This window comes from Heterocephalus glaber, unplaced genomic scaffold (genome assembly GCF_053883595.1).
Source record: "Heterocephalus glaber isolate CG9 unplaced genomic scaffold, H.glaber_assembly_v1.0 deba00001610, whole genome shotgun sequence".
NCBI classification, from domain to species: domain Eukaryota; kingdom Metazoa; phylum Chordata; class Mammalia; order Rodentia; family Bathyergidae; genus Heterocephalus; species Heterocephalus glaber.
In genome coordinates, this window is record NW_028258381.1 from 28,236,803 (window position 1) to 28,256,248 (window position 19,446).

Consider the following 19,446-nt stretch of genomic DNA (forward strand, 5'->3'; position numbering starts at 1 on the left):
AGTTTTGGGAAACAGAAGAGAATTTTACAAACTGATCTATATAAGCCCAAAAGAAAAAACACAAAGCACCAGATAAATGATTATCACATCATACATTACTCCTTAAATGTCTATTAATCTACACTTACCGTGCAGACAGTATTTTAATAAGCTCTTTTCTATTTTGTACCCGAAGATGGTTGGTTTTATACTTAGAGTCATCAATCAATTCAGGTAAGTTCAAGATCTAAAAGGAAAAAATAATTATAAAAAATAATTCATGAGTTTTTCATGTACCTGCAAGCCCTAGGGGTTTCTAGCATTCAGAGCTTATTACTCTATTCCCAAGATCATTCCTTTCTGACCTTTTTACCTCTCAAGCAGGGGACATGGAGAGAGCAAACACAATTCAGATGGATCATGCTGGTGAACAAGTTTGTCATTTACAAGAGGGTTTTACTATGTTCTTATACCCATATATTAGAATAGAAGAGTATCAGATCCCTATAAAAAGTCTTACCTAGAGGAAGTAAGAAGAGAGATATAACATCAGATAAAATAAACCTATTTTTTAGAACCTATATCATAAATGCATGGCTGCACTTACATGAAGCCGACAACTAACATATATCTCATAGTTACAGTCACTTATTTGTTCCACATGTAAATAAAATAATATTATCTGTCCCAATAGACTTATTCAGGATGTTCTACAAGGTACTAAAATAAAGGGAACCATATACATTTGCCCAAATGCTAACCATTAAAACAATGTCAAATTAAAAGATCTTCTTCATATAAGAGTGTCACTATTTTTCTTTAGTATGGTTCCCTGAAGGAATTTGGGCTACAAATGCTTTTATATACTTCCTCCTTTGCTGATCCTTACTAAAGGGAAAAGTCTATCCTGCAAATCCCTCTGGAGATCTTCAATTTTAACAAGACCATAATGAAAGTACCAAGTGGATTTGGAATGGAAAAGAAGTCTTGAAAAGAATGTGTGGAGGCAGTGTTTGGCAGTTATGTTGGAAAGTCAGAAGGAGCATTTATGGGCTGGGGACAGGCCATGTGGCCTAAAGAAAGCTTCACTGCCTTTATTGATGTATTTGCTTTCAATATAAACATTTAATGATTTGATTTGTTCCCCCAGTTTAAATAAAATCAATCCACTTATCATCTTACAAAGGAGAGAGAAGTGAAGAAGAATGCCTGGAGTAAAGAGACCATCTCAATGGGGTAATCCCTCTTTTGCATTTTCCATTTACTTATTTCCTTTAGGAATAATAATGACAGCATTTCTCTCCCAGATTTTAAAAAGCAATGCCACATACGGTGCTCTTCCTAGAAACCTGTCACCATACCTGATCCCAGAATTGGCCTCATGTCTTGTCCAGCAGTCAGAAATCCTCCCTCCCTGAGAGTGAATAAGTCATTCCAAGAAAAACCAAGTGCTTTCACTAAATCACAGGTAAAATTTCTAAGTCTGGCCTCACCCAGAATATACCATCAGCTACATAAAATAGTGTAGAATGACTGTTCTCAACGGGGACTAGAATGCCCATTGTGTCCTCTGTATTTGACTTATTAGACCTCTTTTCTCCTTGCAGAATTGGCATTAAACAGTGGCTAAGACTAATTACAGTATTTTTCTATCTTCTGCTCTGCGGGCTAAGGTTCAAAATGTTTCTAAAGAGACAAGTGTGTGAAACATACCAACAAGGCACTGTTTCCCCTAAAAGAAAAAGTAAATCACATGTTTGTTCAAAGAAAAAAAGGAGGAGAGGAGAAAAAGAGGGATGGTTCCATGGACAATCAAGAGACATGATAACAGAAACTGTAGAGTATTCTCATATGATGCCTCTTACAGCAAAGCCCAAGCTCCTTAGAATAGCCTACAAGGCTCCACACAATAGGGCCTGTTGCCTCTCTAGCATCACCTCCTAACATGTTCTCTCCTTTGCTCCTTGCTGCAGTCATGTTGGCTTCTTTCCGAACCAAGAACATTCTGTCATGTCTCAGCCTCAGGACTTTTACACAAGCTATTTCTTGTCTGCAACATCTTCTGCCAGACACTCAGTTGGCTAATTCCTTCTCTTTATCAAGTTGGTTCAATTAACTTTTTAAGTGTAAATAGGATCAAAATGTATAATTGATAATGTGAAATAGGAAGAAAAGTTCTAAAGGGGAAAGGGAAGTGGGAGGGGTAAGGGAAAGGAAAGAAGGGAAAGGAAAAAATATGAGAAAAGGAAAAAATGGAAATAAAGTCTTTGTAAATAGGGAGGGGTGGAGGGGCTGAAGGGAAGGCAGGGGAATGGGGAAAAAATAAGAACCAAGTTATATCATGTAAAGTTACAAGTTCCCAATGATGAATGTCATTGTATTGTATACCTAAAATGTACCAATAAACCTAATTTTTAAAATGTCAACTTTTTAAAGGGAATACCTCAAGTACCCTAGCTCACTTTAGCCTACCCCACCCCATCCCAGTCCCCTAGATCCCCTCCTTTCTTGCCCTTCCTTTCCCTATAATTTATTTATTATATTTATTATTTACTATCTGTCTGTTCTGATAGAAGGTAAGCTCCACAAGGTCAGAGAATCTTACATGTTTTGTTCACAGGTATATCAGGTATATCTCAAAAGCTGAATCTGTCAACTGACCGATTCACAGATGAACAATGTGAACACTTTGAGGTATGTGATATTGTGGGCATTATTTTATGCATAGACTTTATCCTACCAAGTCTAAAACCACTTTTATGTAGATGCTTCTTACAATCTATGGCCTCTTAAAAAAAAAGGGAGGGAGGAAATTGCAGGCATTTTCACTGCCTGTAGGTCATAGTGTTCATATACATGGTCATCACTTTATGTGCATTATTGATACATGTTAAGTTCAATTGCCATTTGAAATGCTATCCAATATAACACACAAAACTGTTATAGTTCAAAGCTAATCATACTTCAGAACTTACATAAAAGAACTTTGTATATACAGGAAGACACAGAAATAGAGCTTGGAATCCAGCTTTTAGATATAGGGAAAAGTAAACATCCTTTATAAAATATGGTATTTCCCAAATTCTTAGAAAATATAGACCACTCAAAATCTCCTCTGCCAGTGAAAATATAAGTTACAAGGATTTGTTGAAAACAAGTTTTCTTAGATGACAATTGGTCCACTGTTAGTATACCCCCACTCTAGCCTTCTTTTAATTAACGTATATGCCTTTTATTTATTTTGTATCTTTACCAACATCTTTAGTTTATCAATATGATTATATTTAAAGTGAATTTACTGGATCATGGGTTGAATTTTTTTGTTATTTGTTTTGGAGGCTTATTTCTATCTTTTCTCACTATGCCTGCCTTTTAATTGGTGTGGTTAGGCCATTCATACTTAATGTTATTACAGATATTTTTAGTTTATTACCTAAATTTATCTGTATTCTTTGTTCTTCTGTCTTCCCTCTCCTGCCTTTTTGTGGGGTTTCTTCAAAGCTTTTAATATTACATTTATCAATTTTAATTCTGGCTATTGTTTTTTATAGGTAGATGTTTGTTGACTGTGTTAGATATTATAATATATGTACTTTTAACAATGTACATAGAATCATTATTTTCCACTTCAAATAGAATACAGAAAACACCACAGTATAGGTTCATTCTCCTACCTATTTTTTCTGTCAATTGCAGCCATGTACACTGAAAGTCCCATTAGACAATATCTTACTGTTTGCTTTCACCAATCAGACATATTTCAGAATACAAAAGGAGAGGACTAGTGTATTAAATTCTTGCACATATTACTACTTTGGTTGCTCTTCCTTCATTCCTGATGCTCCTAGTTTCCTTCTGATATCATTTACCTTCCGTAAATGAAGAGCTTCCTGTAACAATTCTATTACAGTAGATCAGCTGGCTTCAAATCCTCTGAATTTTTCTTTATATGAGATTGTTTAACCTTCATTTCTTAAGGATATTTCTACTGGACATTCAAGTCAGGGTTGGTAGTTCTTTCTTTTCTGTGTTTTAAATGTGCTGTGCCACTTCCTCCTAGCTCTTGATGAAAAATCTGCAGTCAACAGGGTCATTATCCCCCATAGGTAATACATCATCTTTCCCTAGATGTCTTCAGGATTTTTTGTTAGTCTTAACTTTCAGCATTTAGATTTTTAAATATTTGGCCATACATTTCCTTGGGTTTATCCCACTTGAGGTTTGCTGAAATTATTGTATCTATAGGCTTTTATCTTTCACCCACTTTGTATATTCTCAGTTATTATTTTTTCAATTATTTTTCAGTGTATAATTCTTCTCTTCTCTTTCTAAGAGCACAATGAATACAGATTTTTGTAATGTGCCACAGGTCCCTGAGGATCTCTTCTTTCCTTTTTGTGTGTGGAATATGGCTTTTTTCTGTTTGTTGTTCAGACTGAGTAATTTTTATTGATCTAATTCAAAATACTGTTTTATTTCCTCTGTTATCTGCAATGCACTACTGGGCACACCCAGTGAGATATTATTTATTTCCTAGTTTATTGTATTTTTCAGTTCTAAAACTTCCATTTGGTTCTTCTTCATATCTTCTATTTCTTTGCTAAACATTTCCACTTTTCCGTTTATTTCACCAGTGTCTGTAATGCTTGTTAAAGCATTTTTACAATAGCTGTTTTAAAGTCTTTATGAGTTAATTCCAACATCTGTGTTGTCTTGGCCTTGGTTTTTATAGATTGTCTATTCTCATGCAAGTTCTGGTTCTTCATATGCTGAGTAATTTTGGATTGTGTCCTGAACATTTTGAATATTGTGTTAAGAGCCTCTGGATCTTGTTTAAATCTTACAGAGAATTTTTGATGTTACTGTTTTTAGTAGACAATTGGCTGATTAGGTCCAAGCTGCAAGTTCCAACCCACCTTCTGTGAGCTTTACTTCTAATGTTGGTTTGGTTTCACCAGCTTCTGCAAAGCTATTTGAATCTGTCCTGCATGTGACCCACTTAATGGTCATACTATAACCTAAGTAGTCATGCACTCATTAATTCAGCTCACTTAATTTGTTAACTCAACATGTTTGGGATGCTAATTAGAATCAGATCAGGGCATGTGCAGCTTAGGCGTGAGCCCAGGAGTTCATAAACAACTTCAAGGATTGTTTTGCAAAGCTCTTCCCTTTCTGTAATTTCTCCAGGACTTCCCAATTCCTTGTGACTTTGCTTTAGTTGCCCCATTCTTTAGGACACTTACAAGGATCAAGCCAACCAGTGGGAAGACAGAAAAAAGGCAACAGGGATTCACCCCTTTCCTTAGGAGCTCAGCTTAGCAATGAAGAAGAAAGTTTCCCTTGCTCAGAGCTTGGCTCCTGTTCCTGGACTGCTGCTGCTACAGGATCCCTCACAGGCTGAGACACCATAAAGGAGAGAGGAGGAGGAAACAGACGGTTTCTATACTCTGACATTAGATTTCACTTTTCATGCTCCTTGTACCAGAAATAGAGAGAATCTAGAGCTCAGGTCTCTTGCTCGCTGTCTAACTTCCTGGTTTCTGGCTCTACTATATTCATGTAATGAAATAACTAGAGAGAAAAACTTGTATGTTTAACACCAGTTTAGAATTACTTCTAATTCTGATGCTCTTCCTCAATTCTCCAACTGTTTACTTTTCAACATCCTCAAGCAGATACTCTATGCATAACTGAACAAATACTCTACGCATATCACTGTGCTGTGTGGAAGAGTTAGGGAGAACTGTGTTTACTGGGTCCTCCCTAGAACCAGTATCCTTGCCAAAATTTTGTAGAGGCCATGTATTAAGTGCATACTATGAGCCAGGACTATACTAAGCATTTCATTTATCTAATCGAACTCTTATAAAATTCCACAAGTTATATTTTAGCATAGTTATATATTAGAACCTGTATTTTATACAAAGATGCTTAACAAAGATTAAATATTTTTGTAGAGGTTATGGGACAACACTCACAGTGGGCCTTAAGAATTATGCTATAATATCCTCAGACCACCTGCTCCACAGTCAAATATAGTGTTTATTAAAATTGAAGCTTCCTGAACCCCACCTTAAACACAGTAAATCAAATCTTTGAGAATGGGGCTCCAGAAGATTCTTATGCTTTACTAGACTTGAGAACTAATGCATACTGCCTCCAATAAAAGAAGTCTTCAGTCTAAATAACTTTTAAAAGGATGCCAATATACTTCAAATAGAAATACCCATTAGTGTTGGCATCAATCAGCTTAAAATAGCTTACATATGCTCACTTTCCCTTACTCTTCTGTATCATGTTAAAGGGCATAAAATAGGATTTGTTATAAACCAAGGTTCATTTTATACACAGGAAGATTTTCTGACCCCAAACCCTGAACCCAACATTCTTCCTCCTACTTCAAACCCTGACAATGAGCACTCCCTAACAAGGTCACTCCTCAAAATGTATTAATCAACCAGCATATCAAGTTCCATTTTAGAAAGAGAAGGAGTAAGTAAATCCCATTCATTCATCACAAGCAATACTGCCACATTTCTTCCAAGGAGGTACAGCTCTCTCTTCATTCCTGATGGACCTTTCTTGCAAAAGAACAATTTTGACAGGCTCAAGGTAAAAAAAAAAAAAAAAAAAAAAAAAAAAAAAAAAAAAAATCAATTCCACATCTTCTAAAAGGCCAGTTTGAAGGATAAGCCCATCGTTAATAAGCAAATTTAAATTAAAAATACAAGAAATTTTTCTCTATATGTGACTGAGAGGGAAAGAAAACCTTGCATCAGAATAGGGAAACAGATGATTTTTTTTCTTAGGTGAGAAAGATTTTAGGACACATTTACATGTAAGGATATAATCATGAGGATTGAAAAGGCCAATCAGATTGTGGCATTCATTCACTCAGCAACCCTACGAAATTATATCCATGACATTCAAACCTGGTACACTAACACTTTCCTTCTGAGCATCTCAAAGACTTTTATAGACATTGCCTTAGTGGCTCAGAATGGGGATTATCATTCCTAACTCACACATGGGAAAATCAAGGTCACATTTCCCCTTCTGCTAATCTCCCTAAATGAATATGTGTAAGAACACACCATAACAATAAGTTGTAGTTTAGTACTAAAACTTGTGGCAAATATTTTGCTTTGAAATAGAAATCCTTTTCAAAAAGTGTTCTTATGGATATTTATGAAGAAGTTCAAAAGATTCAAATTGATCGGCAGTAATGAATCAAAACTAAAAAGAGTTCAGTTCAGTTATTTTCAACAATGAAGAACATGTTAACCAGTAATCCCTCCCCGTACCTTTTTTTCCTTCTCTGCAGAGAGAGAAACTCCAAAACATATGGCCCAGGAAGAAAATCTGTACTCGTTTAGAGCAATGAACTGGCTTTTACATCTCTGCAGTTAGAGTATGCAAATGACTTCACAGGCACCGGCTTCAGTATGTTTCATATTTTTAACTTTTACCATTCATAATAAAGATTCTTTGATCCCGGATCAAATGTTTGAATCAATTTTCTCTACACTTACTGAGTCACTGTTATAAAAGCTTGCCTCCTCTCCACCTCAGACTTGCCAGCCCTTCCTCATCGGAACTGTCCATTTGTCACCTTCTTTGTGCTCCTTCTTACCCCTTTGGTGTGGGTTTTAGCTCTGCTCCACAACCTTTCTACAAAGAAGGTGCAGTAATAAATAATTTCTATACATAGTGAGTTAACTACAATAATAAAATTCTTCTAAGAAACTCACACGGGGGCCGGGGATTTAGCTCAGTGGTTTCGCCACCTGCTGCGCAAGCACAAGGACCCAAGTTCAATCCTCGCTACCAAAAAATAAATAAATAAATAAACTCACAGGAATCTTTAATAAAACTGAAACCTCATGTTGACATATTAATAAAAAAGGAAAGAATACTCTCCCAATAAGAAAAAATTTTCATAGGTGAAGCCATTGTCAACATGCAAGAAAAAATAAATACAAAAAGTTAATTGTATTTTTTAAAACTAGGTTATAATTTTGGGACTAAGAGGAAAAATAATCTGACGCCTAAGGAAAGTATAAATAAAAATAAAAGTGTAGATAAACAGTGAAAATGTTTTAAAAAATCTAGAAAATGATAAAAATTGATCAATAATATAAACTATTTTAAATGATTTCAAGGACTTTTTAAGAAGCAAAAATTTTCAACATACCCTTAATTTCTCAACTCTTTTAACATAAATTTTTGTGGAAAGGTGTTCATTAAACAAAGGCTAACTTGAAAAAACAAAGTCTTAAATTTTCTATCAGTAAGTAAAATAAATTCAGGAGTAGTGCAACTATATTTGGGCGAAAATAAACCTGATATGGATAAAAGAGGGGATGGAGGGAAGCTGGAAGGAAGGAAGGGAGGAAGGATAAAGGTGGGAGGGAGGGAGGAGGGATGGAGGGAGGAAATTAAGAAAGGAAAAAGAGGAAAGCATGGGGAAAATCTCAGTGTTAAAAAATCTCTTAAAAATTCATTTTATTGAGTCACACGGAACACACGCCGAATCAGCCCGCTGCAGACAGGCAGCTCTGTGCACGCCCTACCGAGGTCCTGAGTCGTGTGGAAGATGCCGAATCACCCCGCTGCAGACAGGCAGGTCTGCCCACACCCTACCAAGGTCCCCAGGTACACAGAACACACGCCCAGTCAGCCCGCTGCAGACAGGCAGGTCTGTGCACGACCTACCGAAGTCCTGAGTCACGCGGAAGACACTGAATCACCCCGCTGCAGACAGGCAGCCACCTGATTCCACACTACAAAGACTCAGAGGACAACAGACCACCAGACCAAGGTACAGAGTCCCACTGTTCTTGGCCCAGAGGTAGGGGCTTCTGAGCCATCGTTCCACTGCTCCTGGTCCAGAGGAAGGGGTTTCCCAGCCACCATCCCTCCCGCTGCTCCCAGGCCACAGGAAAGGGCTTTTGGGTCACCATTCCTACCACTGCTCCTGGCCCCTGTCCGACCACACCCAGCTCAGAGGAGGTAATCCCTGCAGGCACTAACAGCCCCCCACCCCAGTGGAAATGAGAAGACACGTAAATAAGTCTCAAAACCAGACTTCCAGATCACCTACGGCAACCCCAAAGGGAAAGGAGATGGAACACTCTGATACTCAACCACCTGGACCCACTGAACTGGCAACAAAAGGGGATCTGGAAAAAATGAAATCAGAAATAATTTCTCAGATAACAGGAGAAATTGTGCCCCTAGTGCAAGACATGATTAATAAATCTAGAGAGGAGCTCAGGAACTTGATGGAATCCCAACATAAGAAACAAATGGAATCCATAAAAGAGATGCAAATAGATTTCCAGGACATGAAAAACTCCATGGAAAGTCTACACAGCAGAATGAGCCAATGTGAGGACAGAATTTCAGATACACAAGACAAGATTGCAATTAGTGACCAGGAAAAGAAAAATTGCTTCAAAATTATAAGGTAACATGAGAAATCAATCCAGCAGCTGCTAGATGATGCAAAAAAGAATAACATAAGACTGATTGGGCTCAATGAAGAAACAGGAGAGAGTGCAGATGACATAAAAAATCTCTTCACAGAAATAATGGCAGAAACTTCCCAAGCAGGGGAAAAGAGCTTGACATACAGATAAGTGAGGCATATAGGACTCCAAACAGCCTTGATCAAAAAAAATCTACACATAGGCATATAATTGTTAAGATTCCAGAAACACAACAGAAGAACAAAGTTGTACAAACAGTCAGAGAAAAGAAACAAATGACATACAAAGGAAAGCCCATCAGAATCACAGCAGACTTCTCAACACAAACCATCAAGGCAAGAAGAGCTTGGAGTGACATATTCCAAGCCCTAAAAGAAAACAGCCTCCAACCCAGAATGATGTGCCCTGCAAAGCTATCTTTCCAAAGTGATGGAGAAATAAGATACTTTCATGACAAAGAGCACCTCAGGAACTTCGTGAATACCAAAGCAGTACTCCAAAGAATTTTACACAATAGCCTAGGAACAGACACTGAGGATCACAACCCCAGGAAGCAAAGCAGAATGAACCCATCTGGCATGACAAGAAATTAAATGTAAAGGGGGAAAACCCAACAAAAAGAAAAAGTCATGGCAATGACAAGTCAATACGTTTCAGTTATAACCATCAGCATTAATGGTCTCAATTCACCAATCAAAAGAAATAGACTGGCAGAATGGGTCAAGAAGCAAAATCCAACAATATGCTGCATACAGAAAACGCACTTCATTCAAAAGGAAACTCATAGACTGAAAGTTAAAGGGTGGAAAACAATACTCCATGCAACAGGAACCCAAAAAAAAAAGCAGGAGTAGCTATCCTCTTGGCAGATCAAGTAGATTTCAAACCAACACTGATTAAGAGAGATGAAGAAGGACATTACATCCTTGTAAAGGGAACAATCCAAGAGGAAGAGATGACAATCATAAATATCTATGCACCAAACACTAGTCCACCCAACTATATAAAACAAATACTAATGGACATGAAAAGTCATATATGCACTAATACAATTGTAGTGGGGGACCTCAACACCCCACTGTCACAAATAGATAGATCAACTAGACTAAAAATAAGTAATGAAATACTAGAACTCAATCAAACTCTTGAACAAATGAACCTAACAGATGTTTACAGAGTCTTCTACCCCACAAAATCAGAATACACATTCTTCTCAGCTGCACATGGGTCATTCTCCAAAATAGACCACATACCCACACAGAGAACATGTTTAAGTAAGTGCAAAGGAATTGAAGTTATCCCTGTATATTATCAGACTGTAGTGCGATGAAATTGGAGATCCACAGCAAAAGAAACTCAAAAAATTTCATAAACACGTGGAAATTGAACAACACACTTCTGAATAACCAATGGGTCACAGAGGATATTAAAGAAATCAGACAGCTCCTTCAATTAAATGACAATGACAATACAACATATCGGAATCTATGGGACACAATGAAAGCAGTCTTACAAGGGAAATTCACAGCAGTGAATATGCATATTAGAAAAACAGAATGAGCCAAATTAAACAACCTGATGCTGAACCTCAAGCTTCTAGAAGAAGAAGAGCAAGACAACCCCAAAGCTCATACAAGGGAGGAAATTATAAAGATCAGAGGAGAAATCAATGCAATGGAGACTAAGAGAATGATACAAAAAAATCAATGAAGCCAAGAGTTGGTTCTTCGAAAGAATCAACAAAATTGACAAACCTTTAGCCAACCTTGTCAGAAAAAGGAAAGAAAAGGACCAAATCAATGCAATTAGGAATGAAAAGGGTGAAATCACAGTGGACCCAGCAGAAATCCAGAGGATCATCAATACCTACTTCCAGAACCTATATGCCAATAAGATGGACAACACAGAAGAAATGGACAGATTCCTAGATACATATGAATTACTGAAGTTGAACGAAGAAGACCTAAAAATTCTGAACAACCCAATATCAACCAATGAAATTGAAAATGTAATTAAAAACTTATCAACTAAGAAAAGCCCAGGCCCCGATGGCTTCATGGCTGAATTCTACAAGACATTTAGAGAGGAACTACTGTCACTACTGTTCAAACTCTTCAATGAAATTGAAAGGGAAGTAATACTCCCAAATTCATTCCTGGAAGCAAGCATCACCTTGATCCCCAAGGCAGAGAAACACCCAACTGAAAAAGAGAACTACAGGCCAATCTCACTAATGAACATAGATGCAAAAATCCTTAATAAGATAATGGCAAACAGAATGCAGAAGATCATCAAGAAGATCATACACCCTGATCAAGTGGGATTCATCCCAGGGATGCAGGGATGGTTCATTATATGCAAATCAATGAATGTAATACACTATATCGATAGAGCCAAGGACAAAAATCATATGATTATCTCCATAGATGCAGAAAAAGCATTTGACAAAATCCAACAAGCATTTATGATAAAAACCCTACAAAAAATTGGAATACATGGTCTCTACCTCAAACTGATAGAAGCCATCTATGAAAAACCAACAGCCAATATCATACTAAATGGTCGAAAACTGAAGTCCTTCACACTAAAATCACGAACAAGACAAGGATGTCCACTATCACCACTCTTGTTCAAAATAATTCTGGAAACATTAGTCACAGCAATTAGATAAGAGAAAGAAATAAAAGGAATAAAGATAAGTAATGAAGAAGTCAAATTGTCATTATTTGCAGATGACATGATACTCTATATAGAAGACCCCAAGAACTCCACCAAAAGTCTTCTAGACTTAATAACCAAATTCAGTCAAGAAGCTGGTTACAAGGTCAACACACAAAAATCAATAGCTTTCCTCTACACCAATGACAAACTCACTGAGAGAGAAATAGGACAAATAATTCCTTTCACAATAGCATCCAAAAAACTGAAATACCTAGGAATCATCCTAACAAAAGAAATCAAAGACTTCTTCTCTGAAAACTATAGCACTCTGAAAAGAGAGATTGAAGATGATATCAGAAAATGGACAGGCATCCCCTGCTCCTGGGTAGGAAGGATTAATATAGTGAAAATGGCCATACTTTCAAAACTGCTATATAGATTTAATGCAATTCCAATTGAGATCCCAGCAGCATACTTCATAGACCTTGAGAAAACAATCCAAAAATTCATTTGGAGCAAGAAGAGACCCAGAATAGCAAAAGCAATTCTAGGGAACAGAGACATGGCAGGGGGTATCACAATCCCCAACTTGAAACTGTACTATAAAGCTACTGTGATGAAAACAGCATGGTACTGGCAAAGAAACAGACCTGAGGACCAATGAAACAGATTAGAAGATGCAGAAACAGTGCCAGACACACTCAGCCATCTCATCTTCAACAAAGGAGCCAAATACCCTCACTGGAGGAAAGATAGCCTCTTTAAGAAATGGTGCTGGAAAAATTGGGCTTCAGCTTGCCAAAGATTAAAACTAGACCTATATCTCTCACCATGCACTAAACTAAAATCAAAATGGATTAAAGATCTAAATATTAAAATAGAAACTCTGAACCAGTTGGAACACAGGTTAGGTAGAACCCGTGAAGACATCGGTGTAGGAAAAGATTTTACGAACAAAACCTCAGTTGCCCGTGAACTAGCACAAACAATCAACAAATAGGATCTCTTCTTATTAAAAAGCTTCTGCACAGTAAGAGAAACCACCCGCAGTATGAAGAGACAACCCACAATGTGGGAAAAAATCTTCACCTGCTCTTCCTCAGACAAAGGTCTACTATCTCAAATCTATAAAGAACTTAAAAAGATCAGACCTCCCAAATTTAAAGACCCAATCCAAAAATGGGCATCTGAAATGAACAGACATTTCTCAGACAAAGAAGAACAATTAGCAAATAAATACATGAAAAAATGCTCAACATCACTGGTCATTCGAGAGATGCAAATGAAAAAAATGCTGAGATTCCACTTCACTCCAGAAAGAATGGCTGCTATCATGAAATCAACCAATAACAAATGCTGGTGGGGCTGTGGGGAAAGAAGAACCCAGGTCCCCTGCTGGTGGGAGTGTAGACTGGTGCAACCACTGTGGAAATCAGTATGGAGATACCTCAAAGAACTAGGACTGGAAGTCCCATTTGACCCCGCTCTTCCACTGCTGTGTATCTTCCCCAAAGAATTAAAAGAATCATACCACAGTGATATATGTGCACCCATGTTCATAGCAGCACAGTTTGTAATAGCTAAAACTTGGAAACAGCCCAAATGTCCATCAACTGGAGACTGGATAAAGAAAATGTGGGTTTTTTTTATTAAATGGAGTACTACTCAGCCATAAGAAATGAGAAATTAGAGACATTTATAGCTAAGTGGATGCACATTGAGGCAATCCTCTTAAGTGAAATAAATAGGACACACATGTGTAAATACCAAATAGTTTTTCTGGTGTGAGAAATTGAAAGTGTAAATAAGGACTAAATGTATAATAGGTAATGTGAAATAGGAAGAAAAGGGGCAAAGGGGAAGGAAGTGGGAGGGCTAGGGGAAAGGATAGAAGGGAATGGGATTAATATGAGAAAATGGAAAAATAGGAACAAAATCTTTGTAAATAGGGAGGACTGGAGGGGTTGAAGGGAGGGCTGGGCAAGGGTGAAAAATAAGAACCAAGAGAGACTATGTAAAGGTGAAAATTTCCAATGATGAATGTCATTATATTGTGTACCTAAAATGTACCAATGATTAGAATGAATAATTGATAATGCAAAATAGGAAGAAAAGGTCCAAAGGGGTAGGGGTAGTGGGAGGGGCAGGGGAAAGGAAAGAAGGGAAAGGAAAAATGATGAGAAATGGAAATAAAGTCTTTGTAAATAGGGAAGGGTGGAGGGCATGAAGGGAGGGCTAGGATTGGGGAAAAAATAAGAACCAAGATGCATTATATAAAGGTACAATTCCAATGAGAAATGTAATTGTGTTGTATACCTACAATGTACCAATAAAAGAATTTAATACAAAAAAAATTCATTTTATTTTCTTTCCTTTTGTATTTTGTTTAATACCCCAAGTCTGAGAAAAACTTAAACTATTATAATTCTTCATTTCAAAATACAACTACACGATATATAATGAAAACAAAATGCTAATTTGAACTCAGCCTTTACCATTTCTAATAAGCTGAAAATGGTACTAAAGCAAGGGCTCTTAATTCAGTTACAGACTTAGCATCACTGTGCTCAGATAACTGAAATTTCCCTGACTCTGTGCATATTGAATTGTTGCATATGTCATCCATTCTCCCAAGGAATTATGGATTACCTTGCACAAAGTAGCAAACTGTTGGTTATTTCCTGCTCCAACCACAAGATGGCCATCCTTGGTTTTAAAAGCCTAAAAAACAAAAGAAAAAAAATACAAGTGTAAATGTATGTTTGTATATTGAAAAGATCATGAAGAAGTTGGCTTTAATTTCTAAGACATATACATGGAAAGCTTGTTCTAAAGAAATGTTATTAATTAATTCAATAGCAATTAATTAGTATCTTTTTTTCATACATTTGTATATTTTTTTCATTTAGGATTTTCAAAGTATTTCCTAGTTTTTCTGGTAACTTGAAAAACATACTCAAAAAATTAATAGAAATAGTACCATTTATTATAACTCATAATGTGAAATTCTGTATTCATTATAGTATGAATTAATACAAAATTTTTCAAATTTTTGTGTTTTGTTTCCAATTTTCCTTGTGAGGCAAAAAGTGTGGTTTTCTACAAAGTGTAAGAATAGAAACAAGGAAATGATGAAAGAAAGGAGGGAAGCAAAGAAAGAGGAAGGAAGAAAGGAAGGGTAGGTAAGTGAGCTATTGGAGCTACATTTCTTTTTGAAGATCCCAGATGTAAACCTCTAGACTTCACCTGCTTTGTGTACCTGAAAATCCTTCTGCCTTTTGGAGACAAGTTCACTAGATAGCAGTAGCCCTGTAAGTGCCTGAAGTCTCCACCACCCCCAGCCCTAGGCCACTTGGGATCTTTTCCACTTTCCTCTCTCCATGTATGATCACGATGCAGGTGCAAGAACCAAACTGTTCTCGGACAGCCTCATTCCTACCTCCCCAAAGTAAATCAGCTCTTTGACTTTCCTGTCTTTTTATGTGAAACTTGCTTTGTATCTTCACCTTCTTCTTTACTTGCTCCTGCCTCGAGAAAAATGACTTCTGTCTCCCATGGCAACGGTGACTCCCGCGCTAATGACCTAGGTGCTACCGCCATCCATATCCTCCAGAACTTGCTCAATCATTTTTAGTTTCTTAATTGCACTAACTCCATCCCTTCTGCTGAGGTGTACGCTCAAGCCTTCACTGAAAATATCATTAACAACAAAAAATTTTCATCAATTGTTGACATACTTTTCAAGCTGTCTCGAATTTTTCTTCCTTCCCTCTACCTCTAAGTGACATAAAACTGGCACCTACCCACACTCACTCAGGAGTACCACTTCGCAATGGCCTCTGTCTTCATGAGTTTTCTCCTATTACTGTGCTGAAGCTAAACTTGCTTTGACTCCTCTGCATTAACTGTTATTGTTAACCATCGCTCTCTCAGGATACTGAATTATCTCTAGGCTGTTTCTATTCATCTCCTATCTCTCTGACCTGTTCTCCATATGCCCCTTCTGAAGAGTTATTTTTTCCCTTGGCCACAGCATTCCTTAAGCATCTGTCTTTCATCTTTTCACTTCACTTGTTTCCTATGGTATTACTAGCCTCATGTGGCTGTTAAATTTACATTAATGAAAATTAAATTAGCCAATCACAAAAAGGCCATATATTGTGACTTTATTCATATGAAAAACCCAAAATAGATAAATCAATGGAGACAGAACAAAAACGATAGTGGCTGCACAGGACTGGGGAAGTGGAGGAGAAATGGGGTGCAGGTGCTAATGAGTACCAGGTTTCTTGTTAGGGTAATAAAAATGTTGAAAAATTGATTATGGTGATGGTTGCACAACCATATACACTAGAAAGCACTGAATTACACCTTTTAAATGATGGAATTATATGGCATGTGACTTCTATCTCAATAAAATTATTTTTAAAATTAACAATTTATATCCATAGAAACATAGGTATGTGTCAATCATTGAATAGCAACATGTGACTGGCAGCTACTGTATTGTACAGCATGTATGTGAGCATTTCCCTCACCATAGAAAGTTCTCTTGTACAGTCCTGGGAGACTGTATTTGTTTTCTCTCCTAGTATTCCTACCAGGTCTAACATGATATTTGAAAAACATTAGGCAATTAATAAATGATTGATACATGCTAAGCAATCAGTCAAATGATTACTTCCAATAACAAAATCGAGCCTAAAATAATCTCATGTAAAAACTATAACAAAGTTTTGTTCTATTTTCATTGTTGCTTGATTTGAGAGGAATGCTATTAAGAGAAGATCATGTGAACTATTTTAAGCTTTTTCCCTTGTTCACAGGGCAAAAGAAAAGTTAGTGTGATAAATAAATGCATCCAGGTTTCTTAAACTATAGAAAGGGAATCTGCAACAGAACTGTAGGTGAGCTACAAAGGATTTTGAGTTTGGTGTCTCAATGAGCCACTGACAACTATAAAGGAGAACAGAAGCTTTGTTTGCTTTTTTATGGGGATGAGAGGGGTGTGAATAAATGTGAAGTAACCACACATGTCAACAAGTATAATCCAAAGAAAAGTCTTCAACATTATGGATCAGTGACCTGTTCAACATGTTAATGTTTTGTGGATGGATCATTTCCTATTAATAAATGAATAATATCTGTTTATTCCTTCAGACTCCACCTTATCATAAAACATATCTTGACCAATATATCAATTTAAATTTTTTAATGTAGAGATAACTAATTAATGACCACAAATCAGGAAGTAAAGACGACAGCAGGTGAGCCACCAGAATAGAATCAGACTAAAGATCACCAAATAGATTTTATAAAGATTAAGATAAGATCATGAGGTTTTATAATAAATATAGCTTAAATGAGAACTTTTTAAAAAATATCTTATTGATATAGAAAATTGAGCAAATACACAAAATACTAGGGAGAAATAAAATACCCATGATATCATCACCCAGAGGAATAGCTTAGTCAGTTACTTCTTTCTACTTTCTTTGCATTTGCTTTTGCATCCTTGTTATCTTAATGTACATAAATTTCTAGTCTGCTTTTTTCATTTAACATTGTCATACATATTTAAATGTCATTATCTTAATGACCAAAAATATCTGTTTCAAAATGTTTTCACATTCTCAGTTTGTTTAAAATGAGAGGTATTTTTGTGTCATTGTATTTTGTTTCAATTAAGCCCTACATGATATGATTAACATCACAAATAAGAAATTATTTAACTTGATAGTAAAATTCTGAAAAAACAAATGCTTAGTCTAATTAAGATCCTTTAAAACACATCCGTATAAAACAATATAATATAAATGAAATAGAAAAATGATTCCCCAGGGCCGGAGATTTAGCTCAGTGGTTCTGGCGCCTGTGGTGCAAGTGCAAGGTCCCAAGTTCAATCCCCAGTACCAAAAAAAAAAATGATTCTCATGATGAATTTTAATCATAATGTATACCTAAAATGTAGCAAGAAACTTAACAGAACAAAAAAAAAAGAAAAATGATTCCCAGGTTGGCCATTTACTTAACCTGTGTGGTATTAGGCAAGTGACTTAATTTTAAAGCCTCAAATCTTACCTTTATAAAATAGGAATGAGTACTTACTTTTAGAATTATTACAATGGCTAAATTCACTAAAGTACAGTTATTCCCATTTTGGCAAATACCTATTAACATCCTTTACTATGTGCCAGATACTGGGTACAATGGGCAGACAATGAGAAGCTAAATAGCTATCCTTCACATAAGACTTGCATCCTAACAAAGTGGTAGACATTAATCAAACATTCACACAAATAATTACAAACACTAACACGTGTTAGAAAGGAAAAGTACACAATTCAAAATGAGATCTTATGGTTGAGGGCTGAGAAATCAGAAAAGATAACCTAGAAAAGTAATCTCTAAACTGAGATCTAAGATTGTAGGCATTACCTAAAAAGTTGAGGGAAATAAGTCATTGCTGACAAAAGGACTTCATGTGCAAAGGACCTGTGGCAGGAAGAAGCAATAAAACATAAGAGAATAAGCAGAATAAAAACATAACAGAGGTGGCAAAAGTAGGCAGGGAGCCAGATGAAGTCAAAGGCTGTATGAAATATGTTATCTATTATAAAACTAATGGGAAGTCAGTAAAAGAACATGAATGATCATATTTGCATTTTTTTAAAAAAACTCTCTGGTTGTATTGTAACAACTGATTGGAGGATAAGATTAGAAATGAGAAGATCAAGAGCCTGTTGTGATCATCATGGAAAAGGATGATGTCGTCTTAGAAGCAGGGTCTTGATGACAGAGATGGAAGGAAATAGGTTCAATAAATATTTAAGTGGCAAAATCTACTGGAATTTGTAATGGATTGAATATGATGGTGAAGAGTTGAAGGCTATGAGAGGTAAGTGCCATAAATGATACATAGATCTCTTTGAGATATTCCAGTGGAAATTTCACATGAGTAGTGCTTGGGGGCCAAATGAAAGTCTGAACTGCAGATAAAAACTTGACAACCATTTGCTGAACAGACTGAAGAATACCTACAAAGTGGGTCTTTGTTTACTTTAGCAAGAGCTGTTGTAGCGCCATGACAACAGAATGTAGTTTGGGGGATAAAGGACTAATCATTAAGGAAATAGAGCATGTGCAAAGATCTGACTGAGAAGTCTGGTTGTAAAGAGAAGAAATAAGAAAGGACTGAGCATAGCACAGCATGGATGTGGAGGCAGGTCTTATGTGGGTTGGGCATTGGGAAGTTGAGGAAGTGGATGCTTCTACTTTTTTATGAAGTAACAGGTAAAGGGAGGTAGGTAGA

The 19,446-nt window shown here is 36.5% G+C and overlaps 1 protein-coding gene across 1 annotated transcript in view; it reads right to left on the bottom strand.

Moving 5' to 3' along the window:
• Positions 1–19,446, bottom strand: part of Sugct (succinyl-CoA:glutarate-CoA transferase) — a 743,994-nt gene that overhangs the window by 421,878 nt on the left and 302,670 nt on the right. The window contains exons 10-11 of the mRNA XM_004840252.4: positions 14,784–14,855; positions 129–226 (exon numbers count right to left, since the gene is read on the bottom strand). Of these exons, the coding sequence (XP_004840309.1) occupies positions 129–226; positions 14,784–14,855 (170 nt within the window). The remainder of the gene's footprint in view (positions 1–128; positions 227–14,783; positions 14,856–19,446) is intronic.